Source organism: Hyaena hyaena, unplaced genomic scaffold (genome assembly GCF_003009895.1).
Source record: "Hyaena hyaena isolate Hyena2069 unplaced genomic scaffold, ASM300989v1 scaffold_399, whole genome shotgun sequence".
Lineage (NCBI taxonomy): Eukaryota > Metazoa > Chordata > Mammalia > Carnivora > Hyaenidae > Hyaena > Hyaena hyaena.
In genome coordinates, this window is record NW_024081033.1 from 854,153 (window position 1) to 881,118 (window position 26,966).

The following is a 26,966-nucleotide window of genomic DNA, read 5'->3' on the forward strand; positions in this document are numbered from 1 at the left end:
CCTCCCCCTACTCTCTCTCTTTCTCTTTCAAAAATAAATAAACATTTAAAAAGGAAAAAAAGAAAGGCAGAGGCTAGGAGATGGAAGCAAAGACAAAGTAGAGAGATGGATGTCTGGAATTTAAATGGACACAGCTCTTATGTTTCTGAACCCGGGGGGAGGCAGTAACAGGAGGGAACAAAGCAAACTGACACATGGGTGGCACAATACAAGGAGCCCTTGGCTAGACTTTTCCATTCCATGTAGAGCTCTTAACCTGTACTCAGCAGAAATGTCTTCCAAATATGATGATCCATTGGCTATCACTCAAAGTTTTTGAGCTGTTGTAAGCCTTCATCTTTTGTATATGCCTTCATATGTAATCATGGTGAAAAGTTGGGACAGATTCTCTAACATAAGATATGTCTTTCCTACATAAGTGAGAAGAATTGTTAGTTCTGTAGGTTGTGTATTTCTATATTTTTGGATGAAAAAAATTTTAAGTTAGACTTATGTCACCAAAAAAGTCAGGTGGCACAGAACGTATTGCACATATTTTAACTAATGACAAAAGTGTTTTATTTACTAAGAAGAAATATTTTAATCAATCGAAGATTAGTAAAGAATATATTTACTGATTTACAGAAAAATTTAAAAATCTCACTCTTTCTCATATTTGTAAATAGTTACATTTTTCCTTTGTGATTAAAATTCAGAGAGACTCCAATACAAATGAGATATGTTTGTCAAGGGAAAGAATGAGCATAAGCAATGCCAGACAGTGCCAAACCTTCATGTAGGCCACAGTGATCCAACTCAGCATCCAGCAGTGATACCAGATCAGGCACAGAGTCTTCAAAACATCAACCCCAAAAGCAACCACAGAAGAGACTTTGTATTTGATTATCTGACATAAATTTGACCCACGAAACATGCATTCTGTGGAAAGGACTTGGAGGAGCCACCTCAAACTATCTCACACAATCAATGAGAAATTTTTATACCACCTTGGACAATGAGAAGACTGCATGGAGAGCATGGAACTTGTCGCTCACAGCACAAAGAAACCATGAATGTAGAGGAGAACTGGGGAGAGGGGGCCAGCATCACAGCAGCTGAACTTAACCTACCTTCTCCTACAAAGCTGCTACAGCCACACTTAACCAACACAGTGGCAATTGGGAAGAGGGAGTCATAGGGCAGGGCGGGGAAATGGAACTTCACCCAAGACCAGAAATACACCTTGACAGTATGACTGTCTAGGTCTTTGACTTAGACATTGTTAGCAGTCATTCCAGAGCATTCTGCTAAGGCAGAATTCAGACAGACGTATCAAAGAATTAAGGTCCCCGGTCCTGGACTTATGAACACGTAGGCATTAGGCTTTCAGTAGACTAGAGCCTGATGTGAAGTTGAGAGTCTTCCTGACAAAGGTTTCCAGGTGCATCATGCCTAGACCCAGGCCTGCTCTCAGGTTGTAACCAAGCATGAGGGCTCCAAGAGGAAACAGGTCCATGTGGTTGGAGTACAGAGATAGGGGAACAGGGAGCCCAGCAGTCAACAGTGAGGGCAGTCTCCCCTCTGCAACCGTGCATGCCGGGTACTTAGGGTTAACTACAGAGGAGAATTCTATGAGGAAGGGGGTGAAGAAGACACAGAGGACAGTGCTTCATGATGATGGCCTAGGAGACTCAATAAGGAAAGCTGGGACTAATTTTTAAATGCACTGCAGCTCTCCTGGGTCAACATCAGATTCACAGGACAAACACTATCCTCCTGGGCAGAATGAGTACTGGTCAGGGCAGGCTTATGTCCTTGAGCTCCCACTTAAATCCACCCCAGGCCCTACTTTCTCCCAGTTGAGAAGCATCTTACAGGGCATTTCCCATGCAGTAGAAGAAGATGGCTGAGGAAGAGGCAAGGCGTCTTGCCCAGAGATGGGCCATGGTTTTAACAGCTGTAGAAATAGAGGTGAGTTTCCAACACACATTCCATTTAAACATTTCTTCTTGCCACCCACATTAAAGTGGTTTCTGAGTCTGTTATCTCTCAGAAGTGTCCTAATGACTTGAACTTTCAGAATTCCTTCATAATGAGGTAGGGAACTTAAAGTCAGTACCATGCCCGATTATGTTGACCTGCCTGTGACAGAGGGTGAATTATATGCTTGAAAGCTTAGCGTGGGGAAAGGTTAGGGAGAGAGAAAGGGCCTTTGACACTAATGGACGCAGTTGAAAGTCAACTACAGGGTGAAAGAAGGATCAGGACAATGGAGCTGTGATAGGAGTCAGTCAGCTTTGGTTATTAGCAAGAACACAAACGCACACGTTCCTTTAGGGGGAGACTGGACTGCGATTTTCTTCCAGCTCCCCGGCACTAGACAGCGTGCTCCCTTCAAGGAGAGCAGACCCTGCCATAGAAGAGAATGGTTTGGGTTTTGTTGTGCCTGATGAAAAAGAAAAAAGGGTGATTGGCATTAAACGTCACCCAGGACAGTACGGACCTTTCCATGCTGGCAGCCCCACTGGCGGCTACTGCCTGGGTGCCATTTTCATCCACCTCCACAAAGGTTTTATGGACAACTTTTGACAGGTACAAATTGGGACTCAGAGAGATGCCAGTAAGATCAGCCTTCCTTTCCTCGAAGATATCCGTGATGCCCATGTCCTGTAGAATAGAATTCAGATCATAGCTGTCTTCCAGGGTGAGCTGAGGGAAGGAGACGGCTACTGCTTTTTCTGACATATTTTCTGAGCTGCTCCAGGCCATTATTTTTTCATGGGTGATGTTCCTTTCAAGCTACAAGAGGAAGAAAATAATGTTTAAGGTCAGATTATGAGCCTGCATAAGATGCCCCAATGACTTCAAAGGACCTGAGTCTATTTCAACAGCCAGTAACAATCTTCGAGTTCCTTCCCTAAATACTTCCTCAAAATACTCTTATTTCATTTAAATTCCTCCAAGCAAGTCTCTTTCCTCTTGAAAAGTCACCAAATAATTTAAGTTCTGATGTCCTTGTTAGAAGTAACAAGACAATCTGAGTACTTTGTCCTCTGATATTGAAGGCCTTTGCTCCTTCCCTAGCCTATCCCCACACTACACTTTCTGTCCTTTGGTGTCTGACAGACTAGCATCTGAGTGCCGAAGCCCAGCAAAACTCAAATGACCAAGTTGGGTGAGTGTGGCCAGGCTTTAACATTCTTAAGTTCAATCCCCCCTTCTATAAAATGGAAACAATACCATTAGGCTCTTGCAAGCATTGAACAAAATAATGTATGTAAAGGATTTAGTATAGTGCTGGCACACAATAAATTTTGAATAATGGCTATTATTGCAATCACTGTCCAGGTATTTCTCTCTCACTTTCTCTCTCTCTCTCCCTCCATCTCTCCTTCATGGAACAATATGTAGCCAGGCTTCCCCAGCCTTCATGAATTCCCGCATCACAAGCAATCTATTCTGGTATCAGCATCTCTGCTATGTCAAGGCACATGCACCCAGAAACAGAGTTCAGCTAAATGGTTGTTCCATGAGCCGTAGCAAAAACAGTTTGAACAAGAGGCCAGAAGTCAGGTAATTCAGAGACATGAGAAAGCTGTTTCAGGTGTAGCAATTCTCAAGTCACTCCACGTTCAGATTCGTAAGTCTGGAGGACAACTATAGAAGACTATGAGATTGGAGAGGAAAGTCCTAGCCAACGTTTTTGGCATTTGTTCTTTTCTAAACACCAGAAGAAAACCTACTATCTCCTAGAATTCAGATTCTTATATATTCTTTGCTATCTCTGAGAGCTGAGGTGCCGGCCTTCCTCAGGACAGTAAATGGTAACTTGGGCCGCTCTCCAAAGGTCTACAATGAGATATTTCATAGACACTTGAAAGTGAAGACTTACCTCTTCCAGGCCCCTCAAGTTGTCTTCAGAGAAAGCTGGGAGCAGGACAAACATGCTGAGCTCCCCCTTAGTGTACCTCATCTCAAGGATCTGTGCCTTCAGCTCCTCTATGAAGCCGATCCTAAATAGGCCCTTTTGATTCATCATCTTCACGGTCTTCTTTTCATTCTGTAGTGGACAAGATGACAAGTCACGGGACTGCCAGAGTAGCTCACAGACTCACACGGTCCCCATCTCCCCTGAAAACGGGGCTCCATTAAGATGAGAAGGGTCTTCGCCAGAAGCTCTGAGCCACACCAGTGATCCAACCTAACAGTTTTCTGCCCATGGATCAGTCAGCCCTTCCTTTACCAACACTTTTTTCCCCTTGATTTTAATAGGTTCTTCAGCTCCCAGTGTTGGTAAACTGTCTATCCAGGCATCTACTTACAGCCCAGCCAGTGGAAACAAGCCCCATCAGCTTTCTACCTCCCCTGCCTGACCTTGGCTGGCAGTCTCTTGCCTCACCTTGCCCTTGCTGGCCACACAGCACCAGTTGGAGCCTTGGTTAAATGATAACCATCTACATATTAAACAACAACACTTGTTCCATAGGCTTCCATCAGACGAAAAGACACCACCCCAAACACCCTGTGTACGTGCAGGGTCATCAGTGTATAGATGAGGATGTACAGTGCCTGCTAACAGGTGGTGGGCTGGAGTCTGATCCTTCCCTTTCCTCCATTGTATAGTCTGGTGCCTTAGAACGTGGGTTTTGGAGACAAATATTCACAGATGTGAATGCTAACGCAGGAGTTTAGCTAAGTAACCTAACCCTTGCATTCTCCTCCTCCATTTCTTCTAAAGTGAGAAAAATAATAACACCCATTTTCATAATGATATTTTGGGGAACAAATGAAATAATGAGTGGAAAATGCTCAGTGCAGTGCTTGGCACCAAGATGCCCAGCGAACTTTGCTAATAACAAAATATTCTTATTATATTGTATGCTGCAACCCACAGACCTGTTTTCAAGTTGAGTATACCTACTGAAATCATAATTTCTTAGTGGAAATTATGAGTGAAATCTCTAGAAAACCGTGAGTTCTAACATCATACCTCATTTAGAGAGAAAGGTGCATCCACTGTGTTTTCACAGTCAAAATATTTTTCCCATTTGGCCTTGAAGTAAACAGCATTCACCAGCACCAGCACAGTTGCGCTGTTAATAGTGTCCTTGCTGAAGAGTTCCTTGATTTTACCTTAAAATAAGGTTCCAGAGAATATCTTCAATATGAATCATGTCAGAAGGATTCACATAGACAGGTTATTCTTAATGTCACTTAACATCCTCAAGGCTAGAGCATGTCTGATTCAAGAACTAACCCAAGAAAACTATACCACTCATCATCCCGGGTAGGGTGGAGGTGAGGGTAGAAATTATAGGGGAGGGACTGTCACTCAACCTGAGGAAGGACCCGTTCTAAAGCACTGACTCTGTTTTGATTCACTGAATCACAGTGTTGGAACTTGCCATCAGCTATCCTATGCCATGACTTATCTTTCGAAGTAGACCCTGATGCCTGATTATATTATAACCTTCAGGAAAAACAGAACTATTGTGGAAACTTCCTATCTCAAGCACTCATCACAGCAGTGTATATGTTTAAATATAAACAAAAAGGCATGGAATGTGCTAGGCCAGGACACAAAACCTATTTGATAGGGGCTTTCACATGTGCTCTTTCATTCCATCCCATGTCAACCACGAGAAGTGGGTATGGTTATCCCTTTTGACAGAGGAATAAACTACATCCAGTGAGAGGTGAGGCCACACAGCCAAAAGTCAGCAAGGTTGGCTGAGATTAGTCTGGGGCCTTCCAGCGCCAGGCTCCTTCCACAATAACACAGCCCTGAGGCAGACTAGAACATCCCATGCTGTCAAGCAGTCATCCATTTTCAGTACACATCCCTTTCTACCTTTGAATACCAAACCATCAGTTATTTGAATGCAGGCTGAGTCCTTAAAGAAGAGTAGAGCTTTCTACTGCAAGACTTCCACTTCAACCCATAATAATACATTATGTTGACATCACCTACACTTAAAATAGTCCAGGAGAGTTGACTAACTAGGAAAAGGTAGAAGTTCATGTCTTAATATGAACTTTTTTTTTTAATGAACACACTTTCTTCTTGGATCTGAGTGGAACCTTGAAGGAATGGGAATTTTTGTGGCATGTGGACCAAGTAAGAAGAGATAATTTTGGAGTTTGGGTGCTTCTCCCCAAGAAAAAACCAGACAGGGGATTTTCCCATTAAAAAATTATTCTGCAGGCATCTGAATGGCACAGTTGATTAAATATCTGACTCCGATTTTGGCTCAAGTCATGATATCATGGTTCATGGGTTCAAGCCTCACATGGGGCTCAGCACTGACAGCCCAGAGCTTGCTTGGGATTCTCTCTCTGTGTCTCTCTCCCTCTCTCTCTGCCCCTCTCCCACTCTCTTGCTTGCTCTGTCTCTCCTCTCACTCTCTCTCTTTCAAAATAAATAAACTTAAAAAAATTATTCCATTTTACATTGAATTCATAGTTTCACTATTCATCACTATCTCTAACTCCCTTCACCCAGAGAACACTTATGTACTTAGTGATTGTGATTTTTATCATTTCCGTTTCCCTCTAAATAACTAGATTCTCTTCTACTAAAACTTTTTAAAAATAGAAACAGTTAATATATTGACGGCACGTGCTTGCCTAAAAGCATTTTACCTTTTACGATGGAGCAAAGGAGCATCAGTAAGTAACATAGCAACTAAGCATTTGACTCTTTGCACCTGCAAAATGGGCTTTGAACATGGCCCATGTATGTGAGTACCTGGTCTGGACAGACTTGCCACCTGAGAAATTGGGATGACTTTTCTCCTTTTAAATGGAAAGGAAGACCAGCCACAATGTGTTGGGTCTTTCTTACCTTGGCATTGAGATTCAACCCAAAAGTTAATCTGTTGTCTGGACTTTTCGGTGTCTTTCCGGAAATCAACACTTTCAATGGTCGTGTGGTAAAATTGAATCACACCGTCTAAGTATTCCTGTTAAATTGAAATGAGAAGTTCATTTAAAGGGAAATAGTGCAATGAAATCAGGTAACTGTGCTAATAATTAGGAGGAAGGCAGTCAGGAGAAGCCTAACAAGAGACATGTGCCCAGTCACTTAAACAGGATGCATGTCATCTCTATGCCCACTCTTAATTAGCCAGTGGCATTTCACTCATTGTGGTCACAATTTAGGGATTCATTGAGGTGACAGTTTAGGTTACAGAGTGCTTGTTCATGAAGTAATCCATAATTACAAGGGCACAAGCTTTTCCTACCAGATACCCTTAACCTTGGACATCCCATTTGTGGAGATGTTGCAACATGAATATCAAGTAACTTGAGAGACTTAGCTGTAACATTCATCTATTTTTAAGAATTAAAACCTCACTTACTGGTTACAGAGTTTCTGGGGTGACAAAAACATTTTGGAAATCAGGTGCTGCTTACACAACATTGTGAATGTTATTAAGCATCTAACTCTTGATTTGGGCTCAGGTCATGATCTCATGGTTCATGAGTTTGAGTCCCATGTGGGGCTCTGTACTGACAGTGTGGAGCATACTTGGGATTGTTTCTCTCTCTCTGCCTCTCCCTTGCTCTCTCTCTCTCTTTCTCAAAATAAATAAATATTTTAAGAATGGTTAAAATAGCAATTTTTATGTTTTACTTTACCACAATTTTTTAAAAGTTATAAGGTAATATATCAAAACCACTTGTATGTACATTTTTAATAGGTGAATTACATGATATGTGAATTTATACCTCAGTGAAGCTAGCTTAAAAGAAAAAACAGTATATAAAATCTTATTTCCATTGTAAGAGAACATATTTATTTTGGCCAAAGTAGGCTAAGCCTATCCCCTTACTAACCAACTGTATCACACATTTGCCTATGGGCACACCCCTCAAGTTTATTGCTAAGTCTGTGGCTCCTTCCAGTGGTGACAGAGTAAATTGAAGCCTGGACTCAGATACATCTTGATGGATGTACACACTGCTTAGCCAGGCCGATAAGCCAAGCCTTTTTGGCTCCAAACGCAGTCTCCTTCTGCTACACCATTTTGCTGCTAAGTGTGTACAATTTTATTGAGGGGTGTCCTGATTGTGGTGTGAAAGGTGATTTTAGAGAAGTGTTGATAGGGGGTTGGGGAAGGACCAGAAGAGGACCTACCAAGTGTATCTACCAAGCATCTTTACTGGGAAAGACAATCACAAAAGAGAAGGTCATTACCAAATAGCTCCGAAAGCCATTAGTCACATGACCCTCTTCAGCCCACTGGAATCAGCCTCATAAACTGCTCAAGTTGAAAACTGGGAGAAGGGCAACAGAACAGTGTGGGAGAGAAAGAGGTGGGCCCCAGACAGCCCACCAGGCCACGGCACATCCTCCTGTCAGAGAGGACTGTGTTCCAGATGGCAGATGAGTAATCCAGCTACTCACTGAATTTTTAATTAGTATGCTATATGATAGTTTTAATCACCAGCCCTGAACTCACCGGACAGATGAGGAATCCTTGCTCTCCGTAAAGTCTGTTGGCAATACTTAGGGTGTAATCAACTCTGATCCTGTCTAACTTGGAGAGAAGCCGCCCGAAGTAGCAACTGAGCAGTCCGTTCTCATCATTAGAAGACGCAGCCTAACAAAAGAAGAAAGAAAATGTGATTTCATCAGGGAGATGAAATGCCACTAAAGCACATTGTCATTTCACTTTACTACCATGTGGGGGAGCAATCTGAGAGGAAGAGAGGAATAGAGGGCAGGAAGTGGTCCCAAGAGAAGATCATGGCTCCCACTCGGTATCAAGGTCATCTGGGGACGATACAACTGGGGACTCAGCAGTGCACACTACACTTAGATCAGTGCACATTATTCTTCTTTCTATTCAAAAAGATGCAAGGAAAAGACAATCTTCTCTCCACCCTCCTCTTAAACTTTCTAAGGTATGAGGATGTATAACCTGGAGAATATCTTTCCCATTCCTGCTATGAGACAACCAGTAAAAGCTTTGTGTGTCGGGAGATTTCGGCATGAAATACAACAGGCAAAAGTGGAGAAAGGGAGTAAGACTCCCATAGCTGATCCATACCCCTTACTGCCCTTCATCTTCAACCATGCTCCATCCCAGGGACCTGTGGCCTGTACAAGTAGGTGAGTAATGGGCTTTTGATCTAACCATCTTTGTCATGAGCAGAAGATGCCTGATCCTACTCTTTCGGAAACTAGCTGACAGCCAATGACATATAAGATACATAATAAAGAAGGAATTGGAGGTCGTATGGGGTTATTGCTATTGTGCTGTTGATGACAGCCAGGACCTAGTGTTTGGGGATAAGCAACCATTGCCAAATATAGCCCAGCCAGAATGAGTGGTTCAGAAGAAGAGGGGCAGGAGTCTGCGGTGGCTCACCTGTGGAGTCAGAGACTCCCGTGTTCCCTTCTGCCCCTCCAGAGAGCTGTCTGCCAGTTCTTCTTGGTTTTTACTTTTCAGACAGGGATCAGGTTCCTTTCTTTCACCCTGGGAAAACTCACAGAAGTGTAGAACCTGCATGAGCATGATGGTGATTACAGGGCCTTTCAGACAATATGAACAGCACGAAGTCTGAATAGCTTCAGAAACATTTGTATCGTGTGACAGGGACAATGATTATATCGTCAAACAACAATAGTTTAAAGGGCAGTGGAAGTTTCTTTTGACTTGCCTGTGGGGTGGAATGGAAGGAAAGTAAACTGCATGCTATCTTCTGGGTCTGCATTTAAGAATGAATGTAACCAGGGGCACCCAGGTGGCTCAGTCGGTTAAGCATCCAACCCTCGGTTTTGTCTCAAGTCATGATCTCACAGTTCATGAGATTGAGCCCCACGTCCAGCTCCGTGCTGAGAGCACAGAGCCCGCTTCAGAGTCTCTCTCTGCCTCTCTCTCTGCACCCCTCACTAGCGCTCTCTCTCTGTTTCTCTGTCAAAATAAACAATTATAAAAAAGAGGAGTGCCTGGGTGGTTCAGTTGGTTAAGTGTCCAACTCTTGATTTCAGCTCAAGTTATGATCTCAAGATTCATGGGTTTGAGCCCTACATTGGGCTCTCCATGGGCAGTGCTTGGGCTGGAGCCTGCTTGGGATTCCCTCTCTATCCTTCTCTCTCTTAAAATAAATAAATAAACCTTAAAAAGATTTTTAAAAATTTTTAAACAATGAATGTAACCAAATGAAAAGAATATGGAGATATCCATGAGACACATGTAGCCATTGAGCCCATCAAACTGTTAGTGTAAAATACATATTGGATTTTTGAAGACTTAGCATGAAAAAAAATGCAAAATATCTCACTTAAAGTTTTAATTGATTACATGTTGATACGATATTTTGGGTGTATTAGGTTGAATAAAATAAAAAATATTATTAACATTAGTCACACCTACTTCTTTTTACTCTGTTAGTATGACTATTAAAGCTTTTTAAATTATATATGGTGTTTGAATTATATTCATGTTAACACCGGTCTAGACCTTACAATCAATCAAGTGAGGACAGCAAAAGACTTGTTATCCAGAGCAGAAAAGTAGGGGACAAATGCGCCTCTTGCATTGCTCAGGACAGTTTTGCTGAGCAGGCAACACCCAAGTGCCTGGAGAAAGAACATCTGAAATCTGACCTGGAGGGTGCCAACCACACTCTATAGCTAAGTTTTGCTGAAGGCATAATATTCCAAATCAAAGTGAATGAATAAAGCAGAATGACCCCAAACACATTCTGCTGGAGTCTGACTCTGGGAATGGACTTAGAGACCCTAGACCCACACCTGGTCTATCTGCTGTGCGCTGTTACTCCTGGCTCCCAAGCGGACCATGCCAAGGGCAGCTGAGAGGCTCAGAGGACAGAAGAAGAAGTTTTTATGATGATTATCTTTGCTTATCTCCTGGAAAAGATCAAAGCCAAATTTGGTGTTTGCTGCAACCAGAGACTCCATCCTGAAACTGACGATAGTCTAAAACCAAAGACAAAGCAAAACAGAGAAAGAGAACATGATGATTAGAGGGAAATAAATAAATACTTCTCATTTTAAATACACAAGGTACAATCATTATACAAGGACTCACTATGTTATTAAAAACCAGAAAACTAAGATCACCATCATCCTGGTACATAGATACTGACGTCCATATTGCCATTGATACAGAAAGAAGTCTGTTTTCATTCAGTGGTGCGAATTCGCTTCCTAGAGCTACCATAACAAATTCTCACAAACCAGGTGGCTTAAACAACAGGAATTTACCCCCCCCCCTTAGTTCTGGAGACCAAACGTCCAAATTCAAGGTGTTGGGAGAATCAGATCATGCTGGAGGCTGTCAGGAAAAAGATTTCCTGCCTCTCTCCCAACTTCCAGTGGCTACCAGCAAGCCTTGACATTCCTTGGTTTATAGAAGCATCACGAATCTCCACCTCCAACTTCATACGGTGTTCTTCCTTGTATCTTCTGTGGAGTCCAAATTTCTGCTTTCTCATAAGGACACCAGTCATTGGACGAGGGCCCACACAGCAGTATGGCCTCATCTTAACTTGATTACATTTGCAAAGACCCTATTCCCCATGAAGAACACATTCACAGGTACCAGGGATAAGGACTTAAACCAATCTTTGGGGGACACAATTCTACCCACTTTGTGGTAGAACTTCCTTTATTCAGGTAAGACAAATTTATAGGCAACCATGTCCTCAAAGTCAAGTTTGCAACCAAGAAAACTTCATTCCATCTCCTTCTCCACAGGCTATTCCTGGTTCTGCTTCAGTCTTCTACCTGTGCTCTCCCCTCAGCATCCTACAACTGAGGATATGCCCAGCAAATTGTCATGGGCCATGTCCTTTGTCACCTTCTCACATCCTTCTGACTCACTCCACATGCAGCCTCCAGGGCTTACAGTGCTCCTGTCAGTCATTGATACTGTTCAAGAGATCATTGATCTTGAAAGACGATGAGAGTGTAGAAATTCTACACTGAACCACAGGTGATATAGAACCGAAGTAAGGAAGTGACTCCGTGAGGACAGATTCCTTGCCCCCCACCAGTTTATCCTAGAACTATCAAGAAAATCTTACAAAGGGGCACCTGGGTAGCTCAGTCAATTAAGCAGCCAACCCTTGATTTCGGATCAGATCATGATCTCACAGTTCATGAGATTGAGTCCCACATCGGGCTCTGCGCTGACAGTGTGGAGCTTGCTTGGGATTCTCTCTCTCCCTTTCTCTCTGCCCCTACCTCTACCCTGCTCGTGCTCCATCTCCCAAAATAAATTTTAAAAAACATTTAAAAAAAAAAAGAAAAGAAAATCTTATGTAGATCTCACTTTGGACCATCCCTTTCAAATGAAATGTCTTTTCCTCCATCATTTTGCCTATGGATATTGTGTATTTCCTAGGTGGAAATGTAAGCCCTCTTATTTGTGTTTTTTATCAGCAGACACATGGCACATAGTAAATGCTGAGAAATCATTACTGCATTGAATTGAATGGTGGACATTGGTTTTAGCATCGTCTCAGTTTGATATAGGCCTTTTTAGTCTATAAAACCTAATTCAAAAAGATAACATTAGATATCTTTTTTTAAAAGTGCCAGATAGGTGGCTCAGTCAGATAAGTGTCTGACTTCGGCTCAGGTCATGATCTCAGTTTGTGGGTTTGAGCTCCGTGTTGTCAGGCTCTGTGCCCCGTGTCAGGCTCTGTGCTGACAGCCAGCTCAGAGCCTGGAGCCTGTTTCAGATTCTGTGTCTGCCTCTCTCTCTGCCCCTCCCCAGCTCATGCTCTGTCTCTCTCTCTCTCTCTCTCTCTCTCTCAAAAATAATAAAATAAAATAAAATAAAATAAAATAAAATAAATTGTGCCAGACATATGTTTTACACATATTCGCTTTAACCCTACAAGTCTCCAGGCTAAATACTGGCAGTCCTCTTATACCAGATGAGAAAAGAGTTGAAAAATCGAATCACACACATTGGCTTCTTTCTACTGTAGCTATTATTTCTACTAAGTTCCCCTCAGTATAGGATAGGCTGACCAAACACGCACCCGCTATATATTAGGAATTTTCCCCCTTGTTCAACTTATAGTCCATTTTTATTCTTACATTTTTTTCCTGCCATATTTGCATATGACTTGTATTTCTCATTTTGTTTGGATAAAACTGGATTCAGGTACGTGTTTTCCAAGAAACGTATGTCCTGAGTGTGCCTGAAAATTCAACAATGCCTCACACCTCAGAAGTCTACACCTCCAACATATTCACTCCACCAGCGGCTGGCATTACCCATTTAGAAATAAATTTTCTAGAACAGTAGAGAAATCAGATAAAGTCAAGGTGGTCTGGATTGAAAGGATTGCACAGGCTTTTGTTAAATCATAAAATTTTGGATAAAAAGTAGTCTGGTGTTTTTTAAATCCTCGGTCATATATTAGGAGGAACTTAACTGAGGACCAAGGGGGAGAAGAAGGGCGGAAATGGTGGGGGAAAGGGAGAGAGGAAAACCATGAGAGACTCTTGAATGCTGACAAAAACTGAGAACTGATGGATGTGGGGGGGAGGGGGGATGGGCATGGAGGAGGGCACTCGTGGGGATGAGCACTGGGTGTTATGTGGAAACTAATTTGACAATAAACTATTTGTAAAAATAAATAAATAAATAAAATAAATCCTCGGTCATATAACTAAGTGGATATTTAAATGTGGATAAACATTTAGTGGATCTAAAGTGTTTGGCATCAAAGGGAAAAGCAGTGGATATTCTGGTTCTTTGTTCATTGTCATTAAAGAAGCCTAGAGACATGATACTAAAAGAAATGAAGGGATTTGAGTTAAAAACTGAATTATCCCAATCTGGCTCTTTAAAATAATATTCCCGCCATTTGCCCAACTTCACCCTGTTTCTCGGTGCAGCTGGTGTCCCTGGCATCAGAGGGGAGGCGTGCTCCTTTCTGGCACGACACGCACAGAACCAGACAACCGGAGTGTTACCTGCGATGGAAAGGACGGGACTGCTCCCGCACGCCAACTCCCTTCTTCTGGAGACTAAAAACCCCGAGGCCCGAAGCAGTAAAGTGACTTGCACACAGTCACAGAGTTGGCCGGGAGAAAAGCTACGTTACGACCTCTCCACGCCCAGGCCTGCTCTCTCCAGGAACAGCTGTGTTTTGTGCCCACTTCTAATTCTGCTACTCCCCTTACTCACCCTGGGGCTGCAGTGCACCCCCTAATTCTCTTGGCCCATTGGGGCATAAAGAACGAGGAGCCTGCGCTAAATTTTGTGAATGTCTCCGGACAGTTTCCCAACCTGGCTCCAATTACTGTCATGTTCGGCCCCAGTCCCTTCTCTGAGCCTTATCTGCTTCTACCCCGTGGACTGGTTCTGAGTTTCCCTGAGAGCCTATGTGCCTTTAATTCTGCTCCAGACTCCAGGGGAGAAGCGAGAATGGTAGTGAGAGAAAAATGGCCTCAAAGCCGCAGTTGATGTTGGATGGCTATAGGGGAACATTAGGGTTAGATGAAAATCTTGCCTGGTGTTCTAGAAAACTCTAAAATATTAAAAAATAACTTTAATTGCTGGAGGAGCTTTGCTTGGGGATTGGGCTAAATGGGCAAGGGGCATTAAGGAAGACACTTGTTGGATGAGCACTGACTGTTATACGTAGGGGATGAATCCCTGGAATCTACTCCTCAAATCATCATTGCGCTATATGCTAACTAACTTGGATGTAAATAAATAAATAAATAAATAAATAAATAAATAACTTAATCAAAATGGCTTCTGGTTATTACCTTTGGAGGGCCGTTTTTTGTTTTGCTTGTTTTTAAATCAGAAACTGGCTAAATCTGACAGTGACTTAATTGCTCAGTAAACATTTATAGAGTTCTCCCATGGGGGTCAGTGATTACGCATCAAAGGATGAAATGAATGAGACCCAGTCTCTGCGTCTGAGAAATCCACCATCTGATAGAGCACGTACTGCATTAGAGGCAGCCCTGGCGGGAATGAAAGAGCATAGACAGAAGAATACGGTATTAATTCGCAAAATGAAATGGAAAAGGTGAAAGAGAATGATGTAGGAAAAACTTTTTTAAATGGCACTCATCGAAACTTATTCTAATATTGTTCTGATAATATTCAAAAGGCAATTTAAAAATATAATACTTTTAACATTCTTAAATCCACTTAACACTGTTCTTATTCATTAGAGATAAGCTTTGGTGGGCAATAAAAGGCAGGTTACAGCAAAAGATAAAGTAAAATAAAAAGACCTCTAAGGTCAGTTTTCTTGTCCTTATCAAAAATCCCTTTACGGGGCGCCTGGGTGGCTTAGTCGGTTAAGCATCCGACTTTCGCTTAGGTCATGATCTCGCGGTTCGTGGGTTCGAGCCCCGTGTCGGGCTCTGTGCTGACTGCCAGCTCGGAGCCTGGAGCCTATTTCGGAGTCTGTGTCTCCCTCTCTCTCTGACCCTCCCCTGCTCACGCTGTCTCTCTCTCCTAGAAATAAATAAAAATATTTTTTAAAAATCCCTTTACATCAGTACTAATCTAAAAACAGTAGGATTAAACCAGTCTCCAAATCCACTGGATTTATGAGTGGGACCAGCTTAGCAATAAATGAACAGTAGAGATCTAATCATCATCATACACAAATGTAACCCTAATAGATACTTTTCAGAGGCGTGTAGCAAAATCATTTGGGATTTAAAAAACTGTGTGTACAAATATATTCATAGAAAGACTTCTGTAATAGCCCAAACTCAGAAGCAAACCAAATGTCCATCATCAGTAGGATAAATACACAGCTTGTGGGTTAGTCCTATGGCAGAACATACACACCAATGGGTCTGAATGAACTATAATGACATGGATCAGCCCATAATGACATGGATCTCACAAGCCCAATGTTGTGTGAATGAAGCTGAACATGAAGAGTCCATAGTAATACAGTTATGTATGACTTTTCTATGTATTTGTGTATGTATACATTTATACATAAATTATATATACATAAAGTTTAATTTTACTTTTAAAACTTTTTTTTAACATTTATTTATTTATTTATTTATTTTTATTTATTTCTAGGAGAGAGAGAGAGAGAGACAGTGTGAGCAGGGGAGGGTCAGAGAGAGAGGGAGACACAGACTCTGAAATAGGCTCCAGGCTCCGAGCTGGCAGTCAGCACAGAGCCCGACGCGGGGCTCGAACCCACGAACCGCGAGATCATGACCTAAGCGAAGGTCGGACGCTTAACCGACTAAGCCACCCAGGCGCCCCAACATTTATTTATTTTTAAAGGAGAGAGACACAGAACGTGAACAGGGAAGGGGCAGAGAGAGAAAAAAAACACAGAATCTGAAGCAGGCTCGGCTCTGAGCTGTCAGCACAGAGTCTGACATGGGGCTCGAACTCACAAGATGTGAGATCATGACTTGACCCAAAGTTGGAAGTATAACTGACTGAGCCACCCACATAATCCTCTAAAGTATAATTATTTTAAAACATACTTTAGCTGTATTACCAAGCATGACAGCAAATTTTAAGGCACTGCAAATTTATTTGTGTTCAACACAAGAACCAAATTGCTATTGAAAATTGAAGAGTAACTTTTCACAATGAAATTTAATCTCCAGATCCAATTAGGACGTTCCCTGAGCATTAACAGGAGGTACTTTATGTCCATTCTGGAAAACATCCACCACAGAAAGAACACACTTATTTCGGTTAAGTCTAAACCTAAAGGCTAAGTGCTGATGTAAGCTGCTTCTTAATAAGCTACAACTTGAAAAACTTGTACATAATTTACCTCAGTCATCAATATTTCCAGAGTTGAAATAATCTTTAAAATAGTAAGGTCCTTCAAAAATCTATTCAGCTCAAGGAATTAATACTACCACACCTATGATGACTTTGGAATAATAGCTACCATTTGATTTGCCTGACATTTCACAAATGTTGTCTCTGATTCTCAAACAAGCCTATACATTGAAAATTATCTTCATTTTACAACCAATCATTAAGTGACACAGCTGATCTACAAATCTGGCAGTGCAGCCCAAAGTCAAAGCCACCATCTTTCTTCAACTATGCCGTGCTACAGTTGGAGCAGATAACCTTGTGCTCTGTAGGACTACAGCTCAATTAACCCACCACAGAGTTTCATGACAGGAAGATGTTCTTCTAATAAATAAGAAAATAATACTGTAAATTAATGATAATACAGTAATAAAACACGTATTATTGGTTTCACCGGTGTCTCTGACCAATAGCCAACATTGGGCATCCATCAGTACTGCCCTGAACTACCTCTCTGCCAACAGGCATCTTGGGCCCCATTCGGTCCTCCAAGGCTCCTCTAATCTACTGGGGGCTTGCTTCTCTACACTGAACATTTACTCAAAAATCTCTTTCAGATTGCACTAAAATCTATGCAAATATCGTAAAAATAGATGGGAACTTCATGATTGCAAACAATCAATGACTTAGGTCATTTCATACTTACCATCCCCAATATCACCCCTTACCAACCATAACTTTAAAGGCAAGGGGTAATTGGTAATCTTTATTCAGAAAACAAGGAAAACCCCACTTTGATGTCAATAGAAATGTTATCATATTTTTGCCTACAGTACTTTCCAACTAAGTGATTCATGTTTTAACCTCTAATGAAGCAAAAGGACTTTGGTTCTCAAATTCATAGTTATTGTGCAGAGGGAAGAATATCAGTTATCATTAATGATATTCTGTAATCTCAACACTAAATTTGAATTTTGCTCTCACAATATTGACAGATCAATTGTCTTTATTTTCCGTGTGCTTTCTAATCCTGCTGTTATAGCATAATTATATTAAACACACAACAGTCATATTACTGTTTCTTTTATCATGCTGTGACATAATTATTTTTTATATTTCTGTCTTTGCTTCCAAAGCATAATTTTCTTCCAGGAAAGTTCCGTGTCTTAGATTCATCTTTTTATCCCATCAGTAAAGAATATAAATGGTGGCACAATAAAAGTACTTAGTATGCTTTTAGGGATTTATTGGCTAACATCTGCCCCTTTTTCACTGCAAATAATTTGAATGTTTGAAATATTAGATGATAATTCTGTATTCCATATTCACTCTGCATAACTTCTGCAGGTACCTGTAATCAATAAAGATGTTACATAACAGAATCAACTTTTGATTACCTGTCTACTGTAATAGGAATAGTTCACTTGTGAAAATTGGTTTCCTATACAGTGAAAATAGAAAAGTTTAGACAAGATAGGTTTTCCAACACGCCAAAATATTCTGGGGGAAATTGTTCTTTCCAAATAGTAGGAAGGAAAAATTATATCCCCAAAATATTTCATATCTTATAATTTTCATAATTTCCACAAAGCTATGCATAACCCAAGAATGAGATTCCAACTTGACACAGGTAGATGCTCTCCTGCTAGCATAAATACTCAGATCTGGTTAAAGCTAACTAAGTGACAAACAATATGTAAAAACAAAGAAATAGTTATGAAAGATGCAATCAAAAGCATTTCCAATTTATGGTGCAAAAGAGAAATGTAAGCTCATATTATTTAAAATATGGACAATCTATTCATGGTGAAAGTAGCAGTTTTTTGCTACTGAGAATGAGACTGGTGCTCAAGTTGAATGAGCTGATGGATATGAGCCACCAGTCCAAGAATCTGTTTAAAATTCAGACATTTACTGATTTTATGGTGACAAAAAATCTCATTTGTGATATTTAAAAATAGATAGATATTCTAAATATTACATCATTTTATCTTACAGAAATAATAAAAAGATAAAATACAATCTTCCAAGTATGTAACGATTTTATAACTACTCAAACGTCCACATTTTAAGAAAATCAGTCAGATACATCAGATATCTGACTGGGTGCATGGGGACTGAAGACGGTGACCAATATTGTTAATAACTCCTAGCAAGTATTGCCACCTTTACAAAAACTTCAACACATCATAAAACAAACTGCTCTTTTTTAAAACACATTGACTTAATAATAAAAATGACATATCCTGTGGCTTCAACCAAATCTCTTTTGGGTTTCTATTATTTGAAATAATTTTCCAGTGCAATATTCATCATCAAAAATTATATTAGGCAATGCTCACAGTTACCTTCTTGCCCTCGGAGTTGCTGCTAACAGCCGGCCAGGTAAGTTTCAATCCACACCCTGTCAGGAATGGAAATATATGAACTTTGCCCCTCCCACAAGGGCACTTTTCCAAGAGCCACTGGGGAATCCAGAGTAAAATTGTCACTGATTGATTAAAGGTAGGGAAAAAAAAGAGAAATATATGGTATATATATTTTCAAATAATTTACACCTTCTATGCTTTCCACTAAATTAAATATTTGACTTACTATGTTTATTTTTTCAATATTTATTTACTTATTTTGACAGAGAGAGAGAGAAGGAGAGAGAGAGGGCAGGGGAGAGGCAGAGAGAGAGGGAGAGACAGAATCTTAAGCAGGTTCCACACTGTCAGCACAGAGCCTAACATGAGACGCAGGGCTAAACTCAGGGCTTGAACTCATGAACCATGAGATCATGACCTGAGCCGAAACCAAGAGTCACTTAACTGACTGAACCATGCAGGCACCCTTAACTTACTACGTTTGTATTTTCTATGCTTTTTCCAGTTGGGTCTCTTTTGAGATGCCTCATTTGACCCACACCTTTTAACCCGAATTCCTATACTAGAGAGTAAAGAAGAGAACTATTTCACTTCATCTAATCATTGTCTTGGATATTCTCTTATACTCCAATTTCTATATTATCCTAACCTTTTTTCGCCTGCAAAATACATGTTGAACTATTCTCAATGTTCTTTTTTCTTTTCTTTTTTTCCTACAGCAGCCCTGGGGTGGAAATGGAGGTTACTATTTAATTTATCAACTAGAATAGCTGAAAACCAATCAGAGGATGAAAATTATCAAGACCCACTGATAGAGAGACCAGGCTGGGGTGGGGGGTGCTTTCTACAAGAAAACGAATTTGCTAGGAAGCTAAGAACTAATCAACTGTGTGCCAATATCTCCAGAAAGTCTGTCCAATTTCACTTCCCTGCCATGTGACCTACTCATCTCTTATCTCATTTATTTCCTCAAGGAATTTTAGAGCTCCAGACATCTCACTCTCTTCCTTTCCTTTTCTGCCTTCCTTTCTTCTTCCTCGCTTTCTCCCTCCCATCCATCCTTCTTGCCTTCCCTCCTTTCTTCCTTCTTCTTTCTTCCTTTCCTTATTGCCACCCTTCCTTCCTTTTTCCTTTTTTTCCTTATGAGGCTTCAAACAAGGTTTTCATGGGGCAAATATATTTCACCACTAAGAAACAAAAGTGTTCAAACTGAGCCAGATGGCTTCTGATGTTGCTTTTAGTTCTAACATTCTGCAATCCTGATTTGTTTATGACTGTAAACATGGGGGTCAGTGAATTGGGAACAAAGGTTCTAACTACGGGGAGTTAGGAAAAGTGAAAACTTGTGGAACTAACAAGATTTAGGGACTGAACGAGGACTTTCTGGCCTGGCTCCGTTTTTGACAACTTCGTCTTCCTTTCCTAACTTCTTGACAGACAATAATTTTTCAGAGCTCCAACCCAACAAATATGACTACATGAGACATGAAATTCAAAAGAAAACTTAAAGTAGGGATATTGACATTATGGAGAAAATAAGCCGCTTATATATACTGTACATACAGCTATACGGAGAATATAAGCTACTTATGCAGCTAGCGTAGGAAGGCAATAAGTATGAGCCAGTTTTACAGGATAAGATATTGACCACTGGAAATTCATAGCTGATTATCAAGAGAGTCTCTCGATTATCGATAGTGAACATAGAAAACAAATATGTTGTTAATTCTCTTCCCTTTTTTGCTTGAAAAAAAATGCTTGTGGGTTTTCCTCTAAGCTCTTCCACAAAATTCTAAAAACCATCATTTTTCAGTTGAATTTCATCATTCGTTACAACTTACAAGAGGTTGGAAAATTTTAACATGTAATCAATTAATACTGTCCGCCAGTTGATCCATACTTCGCGAGGTTGCGATCCAGCACCATCTTTCAAAAGGGAGACTATTTACATTTAAGGGAGGGTGATTGTTTTTTATCTGGTCCCCTGGATTGTTGGTTGTCACATTTGTTGTTGTTGGCGCTGATATTCACATCACGTTGGGCTTCTGGGCGCCTGAGCAGATTCAAAGCTTGTTTGAATATCTTTCATCTAGGATTGCATCTGTTTATCCTCTCAAATAATCATCTGTTTATCTTCTGATAGACTTCAACAAAGGCCTGAGTACAGATGACTGTATGCTACAAGCCTAAAAATTTGATGTGGTGTGATTGCTCAATCAGTAATGATGAAATCTGCCACTATATGTAGCTAAATATTCAGGTAAGGTAATAAATCACTGAGGAGTATGTGAGAATTCATTGAGCACCTACTATGTGCTAAGCATCATGTGTGATTTTGCATGCATAATCTCATGTGAGTGAAAAAAGTCAGCTTCTCTAATATCAGTGACTTAAAACGTCAGAAAATTACAGTAGAGTTTGAAGGAATCTTAGAGGTCACTAACCTGACAGTGCAAGGCAAGCCAGCAAGGTTTTCTGTGTCAACAGGCTGTAAGAGCACGATTTCATCAAGGGTAGAGTTGGACGGCTCCTCCTAGCTATGTTACAACTCATGATGAGTTATGAACCAATCTTTTAAGTCATCAGTAACTGGTCATTTTCTGCCTGGGATTAAACATTCAGGAATGCCAGGACAACTCACCAAAGTCATTGCCAGCTTGTGATGCAACACAGTGTGATTAAAATCCTCTGGTGCCATGAAGGCAGTCTATTTGAAAGATTGTCAAGAGGCTCTTTTTCATCTAATTTTACATCACATTACTAAGGAAACAAAATGTTTCTGGGGGAAATATCAGCATCGAGGCCTTCGAATCTAACGAAAAATGTATCTTTTACCTAAAGTGAGCTGTTGACCTCACATGTGTCATTTTATCCTCCAAACTTAAAAGCCTGGGTAACAGCGCATACAATCAAAAATATGTACACATAAACCATTAAAACGACAAAAAGCAACAATAATGAAGACAAAAAACACACCAAGCTTGCTTTAACATTTGCTCTTAAGATGGCAATCACCCTTCCCATAAAAGCCCTCAGTTCACCTAGATCCCAAGCTGAGGGCTCCTGGCTTGGGATCAATGCCAACTGCCTGTTCCAATGGGACAGAGACACAGAGACCAGAGAGGGTCAAAGCCACGAGATGGCAAAGAATACGACAAGAAACAAGAAGCACATTGGCAATCAGAGGCTCTAGATCCCACTCTGCATCTTACTAGCCTGACACGTGGAACAAATACCTCTTGAACTTCAATTTTCTCACCTATCAAAAAATAGGAATAATAATGTGTCCTTCATTGCTCTAATATGTTACACAATATGTTAGTGTCATTAGTGTAATTATATAGAATTAGTACTGCATAAATGTTTTTTCACTTCTTGGCCAAATCTGTATGACATCTATCTGTTTCTTCTGTAATTGTAAACCAGGTTTTCAACCTTCTGAGCAAGGCTCACAGATGATAGTCTTTGAGTTAAATCCAGCCTACTGTCTCTTTTTAATAAATTTTTATAAACACGCGGTCATGCCCATTCATTTACTACTATCTATGGCTGCTTTCCAGCTACAACAGCAGAGTCAAATATTTGTGAAGAGACCATATGGCCTGCAAAATCAAAAATATTTATTATCTGGTCCTTTACTAAGAAGTTTGCCCATCCTTCCTTTAAATGATAAAATACCATAATTTTTAACACCTGTGAAAATTTTATAGCCTTAGGTATTAACTTCTCTTTACATAGAACAAATGTTATAATATACCGATAAGAAGTACAGTTTCTTAAATTAAAAATATGCATTTGGGGGACCGCTGGCTAGCTCAGTCGGTTAAGCTTCTGACTTTGGCTCAGGTCATGATCTCGCATTCATGAGTTCAAGCCATGCATCAGGCTCTGTGCTGACAGCTCAGAGCCTAGAGCCTGCCTGGGATTCTGTGTCTCCCTCTCTCTCTCCCAATCTCTCTCTCTCTCTCTCTTTCTCTCTCAAAAATAAATAAACATTTAAAAATATTTTTAACATGTATTTGGATTTGATCTTAACCCCAGACAAAACTTCAGACCTCTTGAATATTACAGTAAAAGAATAGCCCAGACATCCATTTGGTAGCTATTTCTCAAGTGCCTACTATGAGTCAGGCACTGGCTATCTGGTGAGCAAGAGTGTGATTGCCCCTGAACTCATGACAGCTAGTGCAAGAGGAGCTTACATCCTGGACTGTCTTACCTGCATCTACATGTAATTAAAATTTACAGGGGACCTAATACATCACAGGCCCTTCTGCATCCATTACCTCATTCAGTTCTTCCAATAAGCCAAGGAGGAAGACACTGTTTTCCCAGTAGACAAATGAAGGAAGCTAGGACTCAGACACAGTAAGTTGCTCACAGTCATGAAGCTAGAAAGTAGCAGGAGAGTAACACCTCCCTTTTGCCCCAATGCCAAGAATAAAGATCTTCAAACACCTAGCTTCAACACTGGGATGACCAGCCCCAGAGACGCCTGCACCACCAGCTCCTTGCCTATCTCCCAGCACATACCTGGAAGCCAGTGAGGACTGTCCCCAGCTGAGGTCTGTGCTCTGATGAAGTCAATTCAATTATCATACAGAGGAGGGAGCAGCCGAGCCTTACCGCCTCTGAAAACTGGTAAGGATAGGTGCTGAGCAAGTAATTCTATGACTTTTTAATTATGACCATGAATCACAATGATTAGCCTATAAGACGGGGGGGGGGGGGAAGACACAAGTTTATGGTCATTAACTCAATGAATTTTAAATTAAAGTAATTATCTCTAAGTCTGTTATCGCTCTTTTAGAACTAGAACATTCCACTGGCACAGCCTCTCTTTATAAGTCATCCCACAGCCTGCTATTTTTGGGAAACCAGGGGTTACAGAAGAAGCCCTTAGAAAGGGCTGCTAGAAAGGCTTGGATTTCTATCTCTGTTCCTTATTCTCCCCAAACAACTTAGAGACCTTACAGCACTATGAAACTCCATGAGTTCATAGTTTGTAAGTGGAACACAAAAAACCCAAAGGGAATGGTTTTCATAGCATGTCCCAACCCGCTCCCAGAAAATCGACTGAGGGCGACAGAACTCTATGGTCTGAGCTAAGTAAGAAGAGAACTCGTAGCTGACGGAGGAGAATCAGGTATTGCCAACTACGTTCTCTGTGTGTCTGTTACCTACCCTGTCATGTTACAATCCCAGGGCTAACCAGGACAATCCACTGGGGGTCCTCACCGGTTCCTACTTTTTCTCCTCACACCTCAGACAAAACTTAACAAATGAACAAATTCTCTCCCCCCTTCCCCAATTTCTTCTGTTGCCTGTCTATCTCTGTCTTCCTTAACTCCTCCTCCCCTCCCTCCTAGTCTCATGCAACCTATTTCCCCATTGGTCTTTGTCTTTCTCTCTGAGTAAGGCTATTCCAAGGAATTATTTCACCTGCAAAACTCACCAGATACTGCCTTTTGTCATAGAAAAACATTGGGTCTTTTCCAAAATATGGTTCATATCTTGCTAACGAAAATAACGCATCCTTGGAGGAATTTTGAGCTATTTAGAGGCTGTTTAGTTCATTGTGCAGCTTACAGCAAAGCTACAGCATTAAATTTCCATAGAAAGACCCTTCTTTTCTATGTAATTTGAGGACAGTACACTCTATGTTCCATGAAAACCCACCTCTGAGGCATGACTCCCTGAGAATCATAATTTGTGGAGCAAATACCATCTGTATTTATATCAAAAATGAAAAACTTACCCCATTACAAAAGAAAATCCTGCAGTTCTATGGAATGTTAAAGTTGTGAACTCCTAACCTATAAACCGAGAATCAGACAATCTATGAAGTTGATTGACTGCAAATATGAAATTGGGTTCCCATAAATCAGATTTAACCCATAGAATAATACTGTCACTGGGAATATAACTGTAAAAATGGTAAAAGCTTTGTATTAGAAAGATGGGTCAGAAATTTGGGATCGTAGATTACAAATGAATTTTAAATAATACATGTTATTTGAGAAAATTAAGGATATTTAGTAAAGTAAATAAAAAATAAAGATAGTGATAAGCCCATCAAATCACAATTTTCTTTTTTGCTCTACATTCTGTTTTTACATAGTTGAGTGCTCACTACATTGTAGTTGTATGTGCTGCTTTTTTTTTTTCATTTAATACTTTGCCCCAATTATTTCTCTATATTTTGAAATTCTGTTCGTAAGAATTACTTTTAATGACTATGTGAATGTGCCATCAATTACTCATCCATTCTTTTATTAATCCAACATTTAGGTGGTTTCCAACTGACATAAATACTGCCACTAAAAATATTTGGTTTTAGCCTGTTTATCTGAATCTCAGATGGTCTCCTTAGCATAAACATCTAAGTATTGAATTAATGGATAAAATTCACAAACATTTTTATGCCTGACTACACCATGTCAAATGTGCTCCACAGAAATTCCACCATAGAAGGAGCAGCCATTCCACTGTTGTTTCCTAACCAGTTTTTCCTCTCCTAAAACCTGGTAACTAAACCATCTACCTCCTAAGAAAGGTCCCTGAGAGAACAATGAGAAAGGTCAAGATTCCTTACCACTCCTCGGCACCAATCACTACTCTGCACAATTGGAGGAATGATTGATTAGACCGTCTATGACTCTTTCCAGCCAAGTTTGGAGCTCTTTCAACTGGTCTCTCAGGTGGGGGTGGGGACATGGTGTGACCACCTAATTTTAGAATATTCCTAAGAGAACACCAAAGACAAGCTGGAGCGTGCCTTTCTTATATTTCCCCTCGTGGCTCATCCCCTTACTGCAATTCTCTACATCCAGTGGCAGCCGGCCATGATGTAGGTAGGATACGCCATTGCAAAACTTAGAAGACGAGCCTAAGAAACTTAATTCATCTAGGGGCGCCTGGGTGGCTCAGTCGGTTGAGCATCCAACTTTGGCTAAGGTCATGGTCTCATGGTTCATGGGTTCGAGCCCCGCGTCGGGCTCTGTGCTGACAGCTAGCTCAGAGCCTGGACCTATCTTCGGATTCTGTGTCTCCCTCTCTCTCTGAACCTCCCCTGATCATGCTGTCTCTATCTCTCTCTCAAAAATAAATAAATAAATAAATAAATAAATTGTTAAAAAAAAAAAGAAGAAGAAGAAACTTAATTCATCTAGTTCTATTAGTGCACAAAATTAGACTAAAAAGGAACAGTGCACATAGGGGTTATCCATGAAGTTACCCAGCCGGTTCTCCTTTCTACCATGAAGGCTTCTGGGAGAATGACCACTCCACCACCATCTGTCTCCCAGTGTGCTTTGGGAATATAACTCACTTAGAAAAGCCGTGCAGTAGACATCAGTGTGAATACTCAAATGGTATGACAGGATTTTACTGGCATTTAACTTCAAAGTGGAGTGGACAGGATGAGGAGAAGGAGAAGATGACAAGGAGAAACATTAGTTCCTGACACAGCCAGAGGAGAAAACAAAGTCTTTGCTCTACCTCCCCCCTCCGCCCTGCAATCCCTTCCTGTTGCCATCTGTTCTCCCACATCCTAGAAACTTCTCCCTATTTCTAAAGATGACGGAGGTGAAAACTCTGTGACATGCAACACCTCCTAGTGTCTACTCAGTTTTGTCGAAGAAGTGTGAATGTTTGTGTACCCTTTTTCTCCTCCTTTTCTCAATAGATTTTTCTAGAGTATTTTTAGATGTATTGAAAAAATTGCCCAGGAAGTAAGAAAGCATGATTTCTAGTTTCACACCTTCTTACTGTCTCTGACTGGGCCTCTGGAATGGCCTAGGCTGTGGCTACTGTTTACAATTAATGGAGCCCCTGAGAAGAG

General features: G+C 40.8%; 1 protein-coding gene across 2 annotated transcripts; it reads right to left on the minus strand.

The window, feature by feature from the left end:
* SERPINB12 (serpin family B member 12) lies at positions 1-19,158 on the minus strand. 2 transcript variants are annotated; one of them, XM_039251887.1, is made up of 9 exons: positions 19,103-19,134; positions 14,750-14,953; positions 10,745-10,930; positions 9,357-9,491; positions 8,445-8,585; positions 6,824-6,941; positions 4,970-5,112; positions 3,872-4,039; positions 1-2,778 (listed from the first exon to the last, which is right to left on the minus strand). In XM_039251887.1, the coding sequence occupies exons 3-9, from the start codon at positions 10,910-10,912 to the stop codon at positions 2,374-2,376; spliced, it is 1,278 nt and encodes a 425-aa protein (XP_039107818.1). In that variant the 5' UTR covers positions 10,913-10,930; positions 14,750-14,953; positions 19,103-19,134; the 3' UTR covers positions 1-2,373. The 2 variants fall into 2 exon arrangements, with proteins under 2 accessions (XP_039107818.1, XP_039107817.1); XM_039251886.1 differs by lacking the exon at positions 14,750-14,953 and having other exon boundaries at positions 19,103-19,158.
* Positions 19,159-26,966: the final 7,808 nt, after the last annotated feature.

Coding starts and splice junctions, on each gene's coding strand:
- SERPINB12 (XM_039251886.1), bottom strand. CDS start 10,912: ATGGAGTCTCTGGTTGCAGCAAACACCAAATTTGGCTTTGATCTTTTC. Junction 4,040..4,969: donor CACCTTTCTCTCTAAATGAG/GTATGATGTTAG, acceptor TGTCCACTACAG/AATGAAAAGAAGACCGTGAA. Junction 2,779..3,871: donor ACTTGAGGGGCCTGGAAGAG/GTAAGTCTTCAC, acceptor TTCCTCTTGTAG/CTTGAAAGGAACATCACCCA.